Below are 17,894 nucleotides of genomic sequence, written 5' to 3' on the forward strand. Positions count from 1 at the left end.
AATAATTAGGTGTTGGGGAAAATTCTTTTTATGACCTACACTTAATCTGAAAGGCGGTCTAGCTTTAAACATTTTAATTTAAGAAAATGAATATGCCAATTAAATCAAGTTGAGAAGAAAAACAAAAAGTCTTGCATTTTGGTAATAAAATTTAATTTTTCAAAAAAAAAAAATCAAAGGAAAGTCTAATCAAATCATGAACTGGGTGAATCATTACATGCCTAGTGGACAAGATTAGAACTAAACACATTTTTAGTTCTAATCATGTTACCCAAACAGTGCAGGGATGTTATTGATCTTCTCAGATGTTCATTAGCTTTTTGAACCACGATCAGCGAAGGAAGGAGGGAGAGATCAACTCTAGATATAAAATAAATCTTCACACGATCTCTGACACATGCAGTGCAGAACTCTGCATTCTCTTCAAGTAGATTTTTTTTACCTTCCGTCTTTCTGTACCGTAGTTTTCAAATGCCCCGATTTAAATCTGCATTAAAGCTCTTTGTACACCCTCCATGTCCCTTGTTTCCAGATCAGTTTTTGTGTTAGATAAAATACCTGTACATACACTACCGTTCAAAAGTTTGGGGTCACCCAGACAATTTTGTGTTTTCCATGAAAAGTCACACTTTTATTTCCCACCATAAGTTGTAAAATGAATAGAAAATATATAGTCGAGACATTTTTCTGGCCATTTTGAGCATTTAATCGACCCCACAAATGTGATGCTCCAGAAACTCAATCTGCTCAAAGGAAGGTCAGTTTTATAGCTTCTCTAAAGAGCTCAACTGTTTTCAGCTGTGCTAACATGATTGTACAGTTGTGTTCAAAATAATAGCAGGGTGTTTAAAAATGTGAGTAAAGCTCAAAATCCTTATAATAGTTTTTATTTCCATGCATTGGGAACACTGCACATTATATTCTACATCAAAACATGAAGAAAAATGTATCAATATTTTAATTACTTTACAGAAAATGAAGAAAAATGAACATTGGGCTGTTCAAAAAAAAAATAGCAGCGTCTGCATTTTTCATTACAAACTCCAAATATTTACTGTATAAACTGAAAAAATCTTAAGGATTTAGTATTCCTGTGAATCACTAAACTAATATTTAGTTGTATAACCACGGTTTCTGAGAACTTCTGGCACCCGTGAACAGGTATTCCAGCCCAGGATGATTTGACAACATTCCACAATTCCTCTGCATTTCTTGGTTTTGCCTCAGAAACAGCATTTTTGATGTCACCCCACACGTTTATCGGATTAAGGTCCGGGGATTGGGCTGGCCACTCCATAACTTTCATTTTGTTGGTCTTGAACCCTGATGCTGCTCGCTTACTGGTGTGTTTGGGCTCGTTGTCTTGCTGAAACACCCATTTCAAGGGCATTTCCTCTTCAGCATAAGGCAACATGACCTCCTCAAGTATTTTGATATATGCAAACTGATCCATGATCCCTGGTATGCGATAAATGGGCCCAACACCATAGTAAGAGAAACATCCCCATATCATGATGCTTGCACCACCATGCTTCACTGTCTTCAGAGTGCACTGTGGCTTGAATTCAGTGTTTGGGGGTCGTCTGAAAAACCGTCTGCGGCTCTTGGACCCAAAAAGAACAATTTTACTTTCATCAGTCCACAAAATGTTTCTCCATTTCTCTTTAGGCCAGTCGATGTGTTCTTTGGCAAATTGTATCCTCTTCAGCACGTCTTTTTTTTTTTTTAACAGTGGAACTTTGCGGGGGCTTCTTGCCGATAGATTAGCTTCACACAGGCGTCTTCTAATTGTCACAGTACTCACAGGTAACTTCAGACCGTCTTTGATCACCCTGGAGCTGATCATTGGCTGAGTCTTTGCCATTCTGGCTATTCTTCGATCCATTCGAATGGTAGTCTTCTGTTTTCTTCCACGTCTCTCTGGCTTTGCTGTCCATTTTAAAGCACTGGAGATCATTTTAGCTGAGCAGCCCATCATTTTCTGCACTTCTTTACAGTATACGTTTTACCTCTCCAATCAACGTTTTAATCAAAGCACGCTGTTCTTCTGAACAATGTCTGGAACGACCCATGTTTCTCAGGTTTTCAGAGAGAAATGGATGTACAACATGTGCTGGCTTCATCCTTAAATTAGCGCTACCTGACTGACATCTGTTTTTTCACAGAATGAATGATCTCACTAATTAAACTCCACACTGCTATTATTTTGAACACGTCCCTTTCACTTAATTATTCGATTACACAGACTCAGGAGCATGCATATCATCAATGTTGGGTCTGTTGGTTTTCTATGACTCTACTACACCTACTGGTAAATTATTTGCCATGTAGTAATAGAATTTCCACCAAAAACAGTGATTGATCTGGTTAGTCGTGTTGGACTGCTATTATTTTGAACACAAGTGTACAAGGGTTTTCTAATCATCCATTAGCCTTCTGAGGCAATGAGCAAACACATTGTACCATTAGAACACTGGAGTGAGAGTTGCTGGAAATGGGCCTCTATACACCTATGGAGATATTGCACCAAAAACCAGACATTTGCAGCTAGAATAGTCATTTACCACATTAGCAATGTATAGAGTGGATTTCTGATTAGTTTAAAGTGATCTTCATTGAAAAGAACAGTGCTTTTCTTTCAAAAATGAGGAAATTTCAAAGTGACTCCAAACTTTTGAACGGTAGTGTAATGTACCACATTATCCTTGATAAGATCAAAAGCACGTTTTATTTGCTTAGGCGTCACCACAGTAAGCAAACACGTTCGGCGTGTATGAGTCATGCTAAAGGCCAAAGTGAGTATATGCAAAAAGTAAAGTGCAAAGTCAACATCTTTGTCTTCCGTTAGTGAAAATATTTGCCTGATCGTCTGTCATTACATTCAGAGCTGATGCTTGACGAGCCTGAGGGAATATTTCCTGTGTTTGTCTGTGCAGATAAAGTACAGCTGATACTCTGATACTAGAATCGGGAAATGGAGTGTATGGGACAAAGTCTAATGTTGTGAGTTCAGGGGAAAATAAAATGTCAAGTGACTTCACATCTCTGGACTTTAGTCAATAGTTTGGCATTTTGACCTCCCACTTATCTATGTACACACTTTCAGAGGAACTGAAGTGAAAAATCCACCCTGAACAACATGCGCGTTAGTCTTTATAACTCACACGTGATTGAATTTCAAATTCAAAGACCTATTTTGCAGAGGTGGACAAAGTACCCAACAGTACTGAAGTACTCGCTTTTAAAAATACTTAAGTATTAAAAGTACATTTCCTGTCAACACATCGTTGTATTATTGCCACAGCACTTACAAAACCTAATGCCGATACCGAGGACAGAAATGTGAATTCACAAAATGAACGCATGCTGTGCCATCATGGTGGTTTAAGATTAAGCTAGCTAGTCAGTGAAGCGTCACCTGACATGCTAACAAACGTTTCAAACTCGAAATCATATTGTGTAGCTAACGCTACTAGAAAAGAAACATTTCTACATTGTTTATTTGGCAAGATGATGCTGAAACATTTCTGAAAGCACTTCAGATAAGTTAATGCTATTCATCTCGCATAACTCCGTTTTTACATGCTAACTAACAGTGTCCAAGTTAACTAGCTATGTGTTAACGTTAGCCATGGACAAGGTGATGGCAACTTGGCGGGCAAATCCATAGAAAGTCATTTGACTAACCAGACTGCATAGCTACGTTTGCAACGTTATCGCTAGCTCTAAAAGCACAGACAACTTTGTTGCAAGCTTTCTCTTGGAATAAAACGTTTATATGCTTCAATATGCTCCCGCAGGTTGGACGGCGAGTTTTTGTAGGCTGTGATGTGGTTCGTTTTCGGCAAACAAATCAAACATTTAAAACGAAACGAATCTTTATTCCTTTCAGAAAACTGAAACATGGGTTCATGGGCCATGAGTGCGTTCATTCCACAGAAGAACCGCCTGCTTCCATTCTGTCATCAACTGATCGTGTTAAATAACGCTGCTGAGAAATCACTGATCTTGATTTTATCCAGTCTACGGACGAGATGTGACCCTAGTGATTACTGATCGGCTGTCTCAGTGTCACCTGCGAAAAAACCATCACGTTTTAGAAAAGAAAAGAAAAAACATCCACTTTCAAATCTGCTTCATAGTAACGAGTAACGAGGAGCTTGATAGAAATGTAGTGGAGTGAAAAGTACGATATTTGCCTTTCAAATGTAGTGAAGTTAAAGTCATTAGTTTCTGAAAAACTTCAGGGGTTTAAGGGGTGATTAAGGGGTAACTCCACTTTCCTTAATACTCAAGTCCTCCTGGACCTGAGACTCACCACCGGTTGCAGTTTAAAGTCACACCCAGGACTAAAGTCACACCCTAGTAACTTGATAGCAAAACTACATCGTGTGCAAAATGCAGCTGCTCAGGTTTTATACCATGTGCCTTGGTTTGGCCATAATACATGACTTCTTTATGATTTGCACTGGCTTCCAGTTAAGTTTAGGATAGATTTTAAGATTATTATCACTTTTAAGTGCATTCATACTATGGCCCTAGAGTCTCTCGCTTGCTAAGGCCAAAAAAAAAAAAAAAGTGTGTGTTTTTCCGGTTACCCGACCGACCCTAATCCGTACCGACCGACCCTAAACTTTTTTTTCGTTTTTTCCCAGTCGCGACTTTTACATATAACCCAACCACGTGAACCGGAAGTTTTTGTCACTCACTGGGAAAATCAGGGCTTTCCACAAGCGCCGGCTGCCGGCCATACAGCCGACTACACAATTAAGTCCAGCCGGCTACTTTAATGACTTATTTTTGTAGCCCACAGGCTCTAAATATTAATTTTCGATTTTAATAAAATTAAATGTTTATCTAACGGACTGACAATAATGTCAAACTGAACCGCACTCATTTAAGTTGTGATTCGTGCTGTTTGTACCGATAATAACCACAAATTCCCCGCCGACTTCGTTGATCAGGGGAGAGTAACTCATCCGCGGCCCCGACATGCGGTGTGTGTGCGCACTCGGCGGAGGCAGTAGTGTGTCGGGGCCGGCGGAGGGAACAGAAGCAGAGATAACGCTTATTTTGTCTTTCACCTAGAGACATGATTCAAACTTTAAAACGGAGACAAAATTCTCCTGTGTGGATCTGGCATTCAACTTTTTTGCTAGGTTCTATACTTTTTGATCAGTCACAGATCAAACACCATGAGCACATCTGGAGAAATTCAGGCTTTATAATGGGTGTCTATTGCGTTACACACCAGTGGAGCTCAGGAGTTTAGAGTGTAGGCAGCTTGAAAAAAAAGCTCTAACTTTCTCATTTAAACTGTTTTCTCAGCCACAATTTTCACTCTAGACACACAATTTTCTCAAAAGTTGTAGTCACACATTGTGTGAATCAAGACAAGTGTCTCCCTGAGCGATAGGATTTACAGTTTTTGAATGAGAAGCCTGAAAGTAAGGAGAGGACAGCCGCGCTCTCCCATAGACTCACATTATAAACCTGGCAGCGCTTTTACTGCAAAATCAGAAAAGTCACTTGTTTTTAACTCGCTCTAATGTCCACATTTTTTACACTAGGGACAAAAAAAATTACATTAATGTGTTCATGGGAGCCTTGTAGCACTCAATGTGAAAGAATTTTGTGAATAGCTCCTTTCGTTTCCGTGTAAATCAGCGTTGTTCGAGGAGAGGGAACTCTGAGAAAAAGCGCTCTTTGCTTGTTATATTGTGTCTTTTCCCTGCATCGTTACCAAGGCGACGAGCTCCACTCAGGGAGCAGAGAGGGGCGGGGCTGCTCTCTCTCTCTCATGGTGTATTGAGCTGTTATATTTACAGAAAAATTCATGTAAAAGGTGTCTCATGCTGCATCAGATTCATCAGAAGGTGGTAACTCAGGTGACCTGCAAAGAAATTCATTATATTTTGTGAAATTATTCCTGTCTAAATATAGGTTATGGCAGCCATCTTGAAAAAAAATTTCAAAAAAAAAAAAAAATGCCTGCCTACCGACCCTAGTTTTGAAATCTACGTAACCGGAAACACACGCTTTTTTTTTTTTTGGCCTAACTTTCAAGTCGAACTCAGTTTGTAGTCTTAGATCCAACAGTAAGCTCCTCCTGTCAGCACTGAACTTTAGAACTCAGCCTCTTCTTGGCAGCGGAGCCTTTGTGGCTGCTGTAACGAAACTACGGAACTCTTTGCCATATGACCCCAGATGCACCACTGATTTTAATGTTTTCAAGAGTAAGCTAAAAACAGTGCTCTTCTGGCAGGCATTTGGATGAATGAACTCATTTTTCTATCATTTTTTTGTCGGTACATTTAACAGTTATTCCACGAAATTGAGTCATTATTGAGCCAATAGCCGACAAGGCACGTAGCACCGAGTTGTCTATAATCCATGTACGACAAGATTGAGTGGAATAACTTTATTCTATCCACATTCACCAGATTTTGAGAAACGGAGCATTTTTATTTTTTGCAAATTCGATAAATAAAAGCTTTCTACAAAACGTCCAACAAAATCAATCATTTCTGCTTAGAATGTAAACAAACCAGCGAAATGACAGGAGCAATTTGTGAAAAATGCGATGATAATTCTTGAAAAAAAAAAGATACATTCTTACCATCAAATACTTTCATTCCATATTTTGTTGCTTTTTTGTATTTTTTTTCGGGTTTTGTTTTCGAGTAGTTTTTATTTCGTCCTTGGTTGGTTCAGTAACATGCTCCGCCATTTTGTTTTTCTCTACTCACGGTATATGAGCTGATATCTGAGTAGTAGAGTAACCAATCACAGTACACGATTGCTCATATCCAGTGAATGTGGATAGAATAATTACTTTTATACATTATTAATTAGGGCGGCACGGTGGTGTAGTGGTTAGCACTGTCGCCTCACAGCAAGAAGGTCCGGGTTCGAGCCCCGTGGCTGGCGAGGGCCTTTCTGTGCGGAGTTTGCATGTTGTCCCCGTGGGTTTCCTCCGGGTGCTCCGGTTTCCCCCACAGTCCAAAGACATGCAGGTTAGGTTAACTGGTGACTCTAAATTGAGCGTAGGTGTGAATGTGAGTGTGAATGGTTGTCTGTGTCTATGTGTCAGCCCTGTGATGACCTGGCGACTTGTCCAGGGTGTACCCCGCCTTTCGCCCGTAGTCAGCTGGGATAGGCTCCAGCTTGCCTGCGACCCTGTAGAAGGATAAAGCGGCTACAGATAATGAGATGAGAGACATTATTAATTATATTTAGTTAGCTGTTTTAGCTGTTTAGAACGTCAAGGACGTAGTAGCTCATCTGGCCTGCCATCAAAACAACCATAACGACCAAAACATCCAACAGAACTGAAATGTGACGATGTGAGAGAGGACCAACCTCCACGACAAACTGTTTACAACAGGAAAGTCAACAAAGGACTAAATTTTGTTCCTCGAGGGAAGATCGACCCAAAACATCGATCAGAACTGAAATCGGATGATAAATAAAAGAGGAGATAAAAGTCTAGTGAGAGGCCTGGAAAATTAATTAATTTGGCCTAATTAGTAACTTGTTAGCAAAAAAAAATTGACAAAACAATGACCAATTTTTGTATGGCGTGAGGAGTTACTGTATTTCAAACAAAACAATCAGAACAGAAATCCGTTTAGAACTGATGGAGGAGATACGATTTAACTGAATTGTGGATGACAGACGGATGACGGACACCACGCCATGGCAACAGCTCATTGGCCTTATGGACAGATGAGCTAACGAGGAGGCGAAGTGTCTAATTTTTCAATTTGCATATCTGTTGAATCTAGATTTTTGAATGAGGATAAACATACAGGTGCTTCTGTGAGGTATTGGTAGAAAAACAAATAAAACTGTCTTAAAGTCCATCAGATCAGTTCAAACAAGCTCAAGTTTCTGGACAGAAAAAAAAAAAATCACATCAATATCAGCATTGTGATATACTTTTAAATATAACATGTTACGTTTTGATCATTTAATACAGTATTCAGACACATGTTTAGTACACAAGATTATCCATAATGCTGCTCCTCCACCTTTGAGAAGATTTGTTCAACTCTGCTCTTGAGCAAATGCACATGAGAAGCCTATGGTTAGAGAAACAGCTTTGGGACCAAAACATCACCGGTTTGATTCCCTGGACCAACAGGAATGGCTAAAAGAATGAGCCTTAACCTAACCCCAGGCTGCTCTGGGTATGTTGCAGGCTTGTAGTACTCAAGTCCAGGACTCGTGCCCTAATTTTAAGGACTCGTGACTTGACTTGGACTTGAGCACTGATGACTCGCGCTCGTGCATTAACTGCATTCAGACTCATAAATTGGAGACGAGGACTTGGATCTGTTCTTTATTTTTTTGTAACATGCCATAATAATTTGGCATAAGATATTTCTACATTATTTTTATACTAATTTTGTGCAAGAGAACGCACATTTACCTGTCCATACATCATGTTCAGGAACAAACTAACGTTAATAATGCTAAAATGCCTGGAGAGAACGCCCCAGGATTGTCCGCTTTGCTTATACAGACTTCTCACGCAGTGGGAAAAAATGCACTACTGTGTTTAAGAGAGAGAGAGAGAATATGATAGATAGATAGATAGATAGATAGATAGATAGATAGATAGATAGATAGATAGATAGATAGATAGATAGATAGGTAGTGTGTGTGTGTGTGTGTGAGTGAGTGTGAGAGAGAGAGAGAGAGAGAGAGAGAGAGCTGTGTCATTTGTGTCGAACGTGACTCCATTCAATAATGGACTCGACTCGAATCAGTGGTGGACTCGACTCAGATCAATGGTGGACATGACTCGGACTCGACCTGGATCAATAGTGGACTCGACTCGGATCAGTAGTGGACTCGACTCAGATCGGTAGTGGACTCGACTCAGACTCGACTCAGATCAATGATGGACTCGACTTGGATCAGTGGTGGACTCGACTCGGACTTGACCTGGATCAATAGTGGACTCGACTCAGATCAGTAGTGGACTCGACTCGGCTCAATAGTGGACACGACTCGGACTCAACTCGGATCAATGATGGACTCGACTCGGATCAGTGGTGGACTCGACTCGGACTCGACCTGGATCAATAGTGGACTCGACTCGGATCAGTAGTGGACTCGACTCGGACTCAACTCAGTTCAATTATGGACTCGATTCGGCTCAGTGGTGGACCCGACTCGGACTCAACTCAGTTCAATTATGGACTCGGCTCGGCTCAATGGTGGACTCGACTCAGATCAATAGTGGACTCGACTCGGATCAGTAGTGGACTCGACTTAATTTTCTTTAATGACTCAGACTTGAACAGTGGGGACTCGAGACTTGACTCGGACTCGAGGTTTAGTGACTCGACTACAGCAGTGCTATGTTGTATGTCGCTCTGGATAAGAGCATCTGCTAAATGCGTGTAATGTAAGTGAGTATAGTGATGAGGTCCACTACAAGCGGAGACGTCTCTCGTGCCTAAGACAGGCTCTGCTTTTTACACAATCAGCCTTCTCCTTTAGAGCAATTAAAACATGGGATATGTTCTCAAAGAATCTGAAAACCTACAGATTTCCAAATTTTCTTTCATGATGTGAAAAAAATGGATTGAGCCCCCAGTCCTGTCAGCATTCATTTCATTCGGATAATGTACAATTCTGTACACATGTACAGAACAGTGATATTTTTGCTGTTCTGTTTTTGTCTGTGTGATTTCAGCTGCGTCTCATTGTCCATGTGCCCAGGGACTGCAGATGGAAATAAGTTTCATTGCTAAATCTGGAACAAAGCATCTTTTTCCCCCTTTATGTGATTAATGCATTTTGTACATGGTCCTTGTAAGAAATAAATTTAACAAAAACCCATCAAGGAAAATGACAGATTCTCAAATCTGATTGGTCAGAAGGTGACGAGTTCTCTGGCAGTAATTCAAATCACAGGTTTATACTATCGTGAATTTAATGTGCTTGTTGTGATGTTATTTCTATCATAACAAATTGCACAGGATTTATGTTATTTAAGAAGTTTTCTGTAAGGTCACATTTAGATGCTGGTGAAGGAACGGCCGTTTATAGCTACTATAACGCAAGTAAGAACAGGAACCACCTGTTTCAATTTAACTATGAATGGATAAAAAGTACAAAGTGTTACTCTTAACAAAAGAGATCAAATTGCTGTCATACAAGTGGAACAAAAAAAAAAGCATGCTGTTCTTGGAAATATCATCACTTCAGGGTGATAACAGTGCGAGGACGTTACCTGCCATAGAGGCGACGTTAATGATGACCCCGCCCTCCTTGCCGTACTCCTTACTCATGTGCTCCAGAGCTAAATATGTGCCTTTAATAAGAGAGGTCTGGAAAAGAGTAAACACAAATCACATGGTCTTTTCACTCCATGAACTTTAATATTAAAAACAGATGAAAAACTTGTAGTGCACACTGGCTGAAGAAATCATTAACTCTATGGAGGTAAATCTATGGAGTTAGAGTTCACCACACTGTTAAAAGATAACATCCAGTGAACAGCGATGCCAAGTCAAATACCGCTTGCTACCAAAGTCCAGTTCAGCTCAACAGCGCATCACAAACATTCTGTTCTGATGAAAAGCACAAATACCTTCCCAGTGGATTTATTTTTATTTGTATAGTACTTTTAACAATAGACATTGTCCCAAAGCAGCTTTACAGAATCTGAATGACCCAAGACATGAGCCAGTTTTATCCCTAATCTATCCCCAATTTAAAATAAAAAAATCGATTTCCATGAATTAAGGAATTTTCATTTCAAACCTGCTCCACCATGAAGCACTGACAAGCTCATGTCAACTCAATGTTGTGCAGTTATAGGAAAATAATCAACAATGGAGTGGTGTGATGGGTGGTGCTGTGGTTAGCACTGCCGCATCACAGCAAGAAGGTTCTGGGTTTCAGCCTCAGAGCAAGAAGGTTTCAGGTTCTTCCCGTGTCTGTGTGGGTTTCCTCCAGGTGCTCCGGTTTCCTCCCACAGTTCAAAGACATGCAGATTAGATAAAATACCCAGCCACTGGGGTTCCACAAGCCAGTGCGTACTTAGGGCCTCTGCATGCTCTTGCGACAAGGCTTTCGCAGATAGCTTTTCGCAGACAGTTGTAATTTATCGTTGAGCGGGGAGTAATAGGCGTGCGCGATGTTATTCACCGCCACAACGCAAGGGGGCGCGAAGTCGCGAAATCGCTAGGAGTAGTTGGTGGGTGTGGTTAGTGGAGTGTTTATCCTCTGGTTACTTATAATGACTAGAACTGGAGTCGTATAGATGTCCGTACTTCCTCGATCAACCGCTCTTCGTGCTGCTCCATCTTCGCTCGTGTTTTTAAAAATGGCGGTCGTGAAAACAAAACAAACCGGGAAAGTAGGGAAGCGGAAGTGCGTGTACAGCGGATGTAGAGTGGACCAATCAGAGCCCTCTTGTCTGCGACGCTGTCTGCGAGGCTTCTGCGGTGGTCACAATTTTTGGGAGGTGTGTGCAGAGCGTCTGCGAAGATGGGGGAGCTACGCAGACGCTGTCTGCGACGCTATCTGCGAGGACTGGGTTGTCAGCATAAATTGGCCTTTAGTCAACCAATCAACAACTTTATTAAAGGAGAACTGAAGGCAAAGTTTTTATCATCAAAATTATATTTCTCATTTTATTAAATATCGGAATGCATTTTTGATCGCCATTTTGTCGCTGCTATAGCAAGTTATGAGTGTTTGAAATATGCTCTGTAATAGATCAGTCCATATGTCAAAGCAACGGCTGTAAACGAGATTCGTCGAGACCTGTGCGAGACATCGTAGGACGGAAGTAAAACGTACAGCGGAAATCAAAGTGACCGACATCTGCCAACGTTGTCAAAAGACGCGCGTGCCCTCTTTCGAATGCTGATGTAATCAAGCCGGAAGTTTTGCTTGTTTTGATAGCAATCAGGAAAGTTTGAAAAGAGTTGGCAGTAATCGTCATTTAAACTCGTTTTGGAAAACAGTTTTCAAAATGGCGGCGCTGACACCTGGCTGACACTTCTTCACATTTTGAAGTCTCGCACAAGTCTCGTGAAGATCGCGCGGATAAGCGACGCCTGCCGTGGACCAAACGAACTAAATTCAACACGGCTAAAAACCGAATAGGCCGATAAGTATAATATTTAATTGCAATTAGTTGCCAATACTGTACGAGTCATGATATATGGTTACTAAAACTGAAAACGTAATTGAATAACACGTTAATTAAGAAATAAAGCAAGTTTAAAAATGACTTCAGTTCTCCTTTAAAGTGTCAAACTTGTAGCTGGCCACAAGTATCCTACTAACTGGGGACACTTGCTATAAATAACGAACTATGAATAAAATCTGAAATATATACTATCTATAACCTTAAATATAAACAATAAATCTTAAATGTATACGATAAAACTTAGAAAGAAACTCTGAACTGTTCTCAGAAAAAAAAGATCCTTGATGAGAATGAAATATAAATAGATATGAAGGAAATGAATGAATGAATGAATGAATGAATGAATTTATTTATTTCGAACATGTATAAAAATGTATGTAACTATTTATACATACAAAAGAAAGAAAATGAAAAAAGTGACAAAAAAAGAATAAATAAAATAATATAAAGAGCTAATACATTACAATACACCGCACATTGTTCGAAAAAGGAGTGGGAAGAAGTACAATACTTTTTTTAATTTCCCACCCCTTTTTAACTACCCCGAAATCCAAACTACATTAATACACTTATAAAAATATATACTATATATACACTTCATGATTATCTATATAAATATATAATTACAAAAATAAATATATACTACATACCATATCCATATACATATATATATACATATACACATAACTATCTATATAAATATATAATTACAAAAAAAAAATATCTACTACATACTTATCCCTGTAAATATGAAGATATCTATCCCCATAAATAAATATATACCATATACTAAGCTAGTTCTAATATAACAATCAACCCTATTCTATTTATCCCTCATCATCCTCCATTAACATATTTCCTCTGCAATATACTTGTTTAAAAATATTTTTTTGTACCTTTTTTTAAACAGATTTATATTTGCACTTTGTTTTATTTCTGTCTCCAGTCTGTTCCATAAAGTCACCCCACAGCTCGATACGCACATGCTTTTCATATTTGTTCGAACCTTTGGTTTTTTAAAATTTAGGTCTCCCCTTAGATTATATCCCCCCTCTCTCTCACTGAACATTCCTTGTATATTTTTTGGCAATAGATTATTTCTTGCTTTGTACATTATTTGTGCTGTTCTGAATTTGACCAGATCCATAAATTTCAACATGTGTGATTTTATGAATAGTGGGTTTGTGTGATCTCTGTATCCTGTTTTGTTTATTGTCCTTATTGCTCTTTTCTGTATTGTACATATCGGCTGCAGAGTGGTTTTGTAGGTGTTTCCCCAGACTTCGACACAATAAGTCAGATATGGCAAAAATAATGAGTAATATAGAGTATGCAAAGATTTACAATCAAGAATATATTTTGTTTTCCACAGAATTGCCGAGCACTTTGCCAGTTTTGCTCGTACGTATCCTACATGAGGTTTCCAGCAGACTTTAGGATCCAAAATCACACCAAGAAATTTAATTTCCTGTACCATTTCTATCTTAGTATTGTCTATTATCAATTCTACATTACAATCTATTTTATGTCTCCCAAACAACATAATCTTTGTTTTGCTTAGATTTAATGATAATTTATTTTTGTCAAACCATAGTTTTAGTTTATTTATTTCAGTTGTGATTATCTCTAAAGTCTGCTGCAAATTCTCACCGGAACAAAAAATATTGAAATAAATATATACTCAACTCTATAATCTTAAAGCTATCCTGCCTTTCTGATTTTTCAAGTGTAGGTCATAAAAAGAATTTTCCCCAACACTTTTGCTTACTGGACCGAAAGCTACTGAATTCAAATCACAGACTTCCAATTTTATTAGTTTTTTAATAGAACAATTAATGAATATTTATTTCCACGTGGCCCTAAATTCTCTGCTATTTTTTCCTGCTTCACCATGACCCAATACAAGATATTACGTCATGCATCACGTGGTGGGCTTTCCCCGTTCATGCAAGGCATTGTGGGATACAAATTTGAAACAGGAGAGAAAAATGGAGGGCGTGAGTGTGCGAATGAAACGTGAAAGACCGACTACAGTAACAGAAAGAAAGCGAGAAGAAAAGACGTTATGTTCTATACGAAGGAAAGGAAACGCAGGACCAAACTAATAAATATCAGCGCTCAGCGAGCACCTTGGTGTGATCAGCTGTTCGTTTAGCGACAGAATGATGGAACTGTCAGTGCACGCTCAAAGGTAAACCTGCGCATGCGCACACACACGGACTTCCTCTGTCTGCTTGACTGTGCGAAGCGAGTAATTTCATGCACATTATTTGCTTTAATCCCTTCAAATTAAATAACTTCCCAGCCGCAGAATGGCCTGATATTTTGTGAGATATTACAGAAATAAACATATATCACAATGACCACATTTCAGACGGAACTAAATTTCACAGATTGTATGAAATCGAAAGGCCGTCTAGCTTTAATATACATATTCTCGGGAAAACTCATCAAATCTTCAAATCAAAATCTCAGTATTAAATTCTACATTAACATACCATTTCTTATATATTCGCAGTTGTGGGATCTTAACTTTGACATGCAGAGCGTGAGGCACAGCTGCCTTGTGCTATAGATCCAAGATCCTTCTTTCTTTTGCATGACTTCAAGGAAGATACAGAATTTGCTTTTATATCATTACTATCTACAACCCCAATTCCAAAAAAGTTGAGACAAAGTACAAATTGTAAATAAAAATGGAATGCAATGATGTGAAAGTTTCAAAATTCCATATTTTATTCAGAATAGAACATAGATGACATATCAAATGTTTAAACTGAGGAGAAAATGTATCATTTAAAGAGAAAAATTAGGTGATTTTAAATTTCAGACAACAACACATCTCAAAAAAGTTGGGACAAGGCCATGTTTCCCACTGTGAGACATCCCCTTTTCTCTTTACAACAGTCTGTAAACGTCTGGGGACTGAGGAGACAAGTTGCTCAAGTTTAGGGATAGGAATGTTAACCCATTCTTGTCTAATGTAGGATTCTAGTTGCTCAACTGTCTTAGGTCTTTTTTGTCGTATCTTCCGTTTTATGATGCGCCAAATGTTTTCTATGGGTGAAAGATCTGGACTGCAGGCTGGCCAGTTCAGTACCCGGACCCTTCTTCTACGCAGCCATGATGCTGTAATTGATGCAGTATGTGGTTTGGCATTGTCATGGTGGAAAATGCAAGGTCTTCCCTGAAAGAGACGTCGTCTGGATGGAAGCATATGTTGCTCTAGAACCTGGATATACCTTTCAGCATTGATGGTGTCTTTCCAGATGTGTAAGCTGCCCATGCCACACGCACTAATGCAACCCCATACCATCAGAGATGCAGGCTTCTGAACTGAGCGCTGATGACAACTTGGGTCGTCCTTCTCCTCTTTAGTCCTAATGACACGGCGTCCCTGATTTCCATAAAGAACTTCAAATTTTGATTTGTCTGACCACAGAACAGTTTTCCACTTTGCCACAGTCCATTTTAAATGAGCCTTGGCCCAGAGAAGACGTCTGCGCTTCTGGATCATGTTTAGATACGGCTTCTTCTTTGAACTATAGAGTTTTAGCTGGCAACGGCGGATGGCACGGTGAATTGTGTTCACAGATAATGTTCTCTGGAAATATTCCTGAGCCTATTTTGTGATTTCCAATACAGAAGCATGCCTGTATGTGATGCAGTGCCGTCTAAGGGCCCGAAGATCACGGGCACCCAGTATGGTTTTCCGGCCTTGACCCTTACACACAGAGATTCTTCCAGATTCTCTGAATCTTTTGATGAGATTATGCACTGTAGATGATGATATGTTCAAACTCTTTGCAATTTTACACTGTCGAACTCCTTTCTGATATTGCTCCACTATTTGTTGGGGCAGAATTAGGGGGATTGGTGATCCTCTTCCCATCTTTACTTCTGAGAGCCGCTGCCACTCCAAGATGCTCTTTTTATACCCAGTCATGTTAATGACCTATTGCCAATTGACCTAATGAGTTGCAATTTGGTCCTCCAGCTGTTCCTTTTTTGTACCTTTAGCTTTTCCAGCCTCTTATTGCTCCTGTCCCAACTTTTTTGAGATGTGTTGCTATCATGAAATTTCAAATGAGCCAATATTTGGCATGAAATTTCAAAATGTCTCACTTTCGACATTTGATATGTTGTCTATGTTCTATTGTGAATACAATATCAGTTTTTGAGATTTGTGAATTATTGCATTCCGTTTTTATTTACAATTTGTACTTTGTCCCAACTTTTTTGGAATCGGGGTTGTAGTTTTGATCACAAATGTGGGCCAAAGTATCTAAGTGCCAGTCCCAAGCCCGGATAAACTGAGGAGGGTTGGATCAGGAAGGGCATCCGGTGTAAATCCTATGCCAAATCAGATATGCGGAACAGATCTGCTGTGGTGGCCCCTAACGGGAGCAGATGAAAGGAGGGGTGTGATGTGAACTTGGTTACCTGCCTGAAGTGCATCATTGTGCTATAAACAGCAAAAAAGTGTTTTGTTACAAGGATCTTATACCTCCATCAAGGATTCCTATTTTTCCTTTACATTTGATGCATCATACTTTTTATCCATTTATAGTTACATTTAAAATGAGACGGCCTTTCGATTTCATAAAATCGGTGAAATGTGGTCATTGTGATATATGTTTATTTCTGTAACATTTCACAAAATATCAGGCCATTCTGTGGCTGGGAAGTTATTTAATTTGAGGGGATTAAAGCAAATAATGTGCATGAAATAGCTCAATTTGCGCAGTCAAGCAGACAGAGGAAGTCCGTGTGTGTGTGTGTGTGTGTGCGCGCGCATGCGCAGGTTTACCTTTGAGCGTGCACTGACAGTTCCATCATTCTGTCGCTAAACGAACAGCTGATCACACCGAGGTGCTCGCTGAGCGCCGATATTTATTAGTTTGGTCCTGCGTTTCCTTTCCTTCGTATATAGCATAACGTCTTTTCTTCTCGCTTTCTTTCCGTTACTGTAGTCGGCCTTTCACGTTTCATTCGCACACTCACGCACTCCATTTTTCTCTCCTGTTTCAAATTTGTATCCCACAATGAACGGGGAAAGCCCACCATGTGATAATTCATTAATTGTTCGATTAAAAAAAAAACCTAATAAAACTGGAAGTCTGTGATTCAAATTCAGTAGCTTTCGATCACTAAACAAAAATAATTGTGTGTCGGGGAAAATTCTTTTTATGACCGAAACTTGAAAAATCTGAAAGGCGGTCTCGCTTTAATGTTGTGGAACAGCCATGAAAGAAGGTGTCACTCATGTAATTGCAGCTGAAAACAGTCGTTCCTTCATCAGCTTTAGCACGGAAACTGGAGACTCATCCATAAATCCACAATTAGTTCCTGTCCTCTAATCTGATTGGTCGAGCAGTGTTCACTGTGTGCATCGTGCCACTCGTCCATGTTCACCAGGTAAAACTCCACTTCCTAGTTCGGAGTAGTTACTCTGGTCATGTTTGTGACATCATCAGACAGGCAGATGCTACTTTTCAGGAGTATAACCAACATAAATTATGAACACGCGTCAGATGATGATAAAATGTTACCAGAAGCACCTTTAACAGGAATGTATGAATTAGTCCGAGCTAGTTAGCCTGTTAGCTGACATGCTGTAACGTGAGTGTGGCTTCTCCTGGATTCATTTCCACTAACCAGAGCAAAAAAAACAAAACAAAAAGGTTATATCGTGTCTGAAATCTCATCTCAT

At 39.5% G+C, this 17,894-nt stretch overlaps 1 protein-coding gene across 1 annotated transcript in view; it reads right to left on the reverse strand.

Moving 5' to 3' along the window:
• The window catches only part of hpgd (15-hydroxyprostaglandin dehydrogenase), an 82,032-nt gene that overhangs the window by 53,469 nt on the left and 10,669 nt on the right, over nt 1-17,894 (reverse strand). Inside the window, exon 4 of the mRNA XM_060926568.1 lies at nt 10,250-10,346. Coding sequence (XP_060782551.1) covers nt 10,250-10,346 — 97 coding nt within the window. The remainder of the gene's footprint in view (nt 1-10,249; nt 10,347-17,894) is intronic.

This window comes from Neoarius graeffei, chromosome 7 (assembly GCF_027579695.1).
Source record: "Neoarius graeffei isolate fNeoGra1 chromosome 7, fNeoGra1.pri, whole genome shotgun sequence".
Lineage (NCBI taxonomy): Eukaryota > Metazoa > Chordata > Actinopteri > Siluriformes > Ariidae > Neoarius > Neoarius graeffei.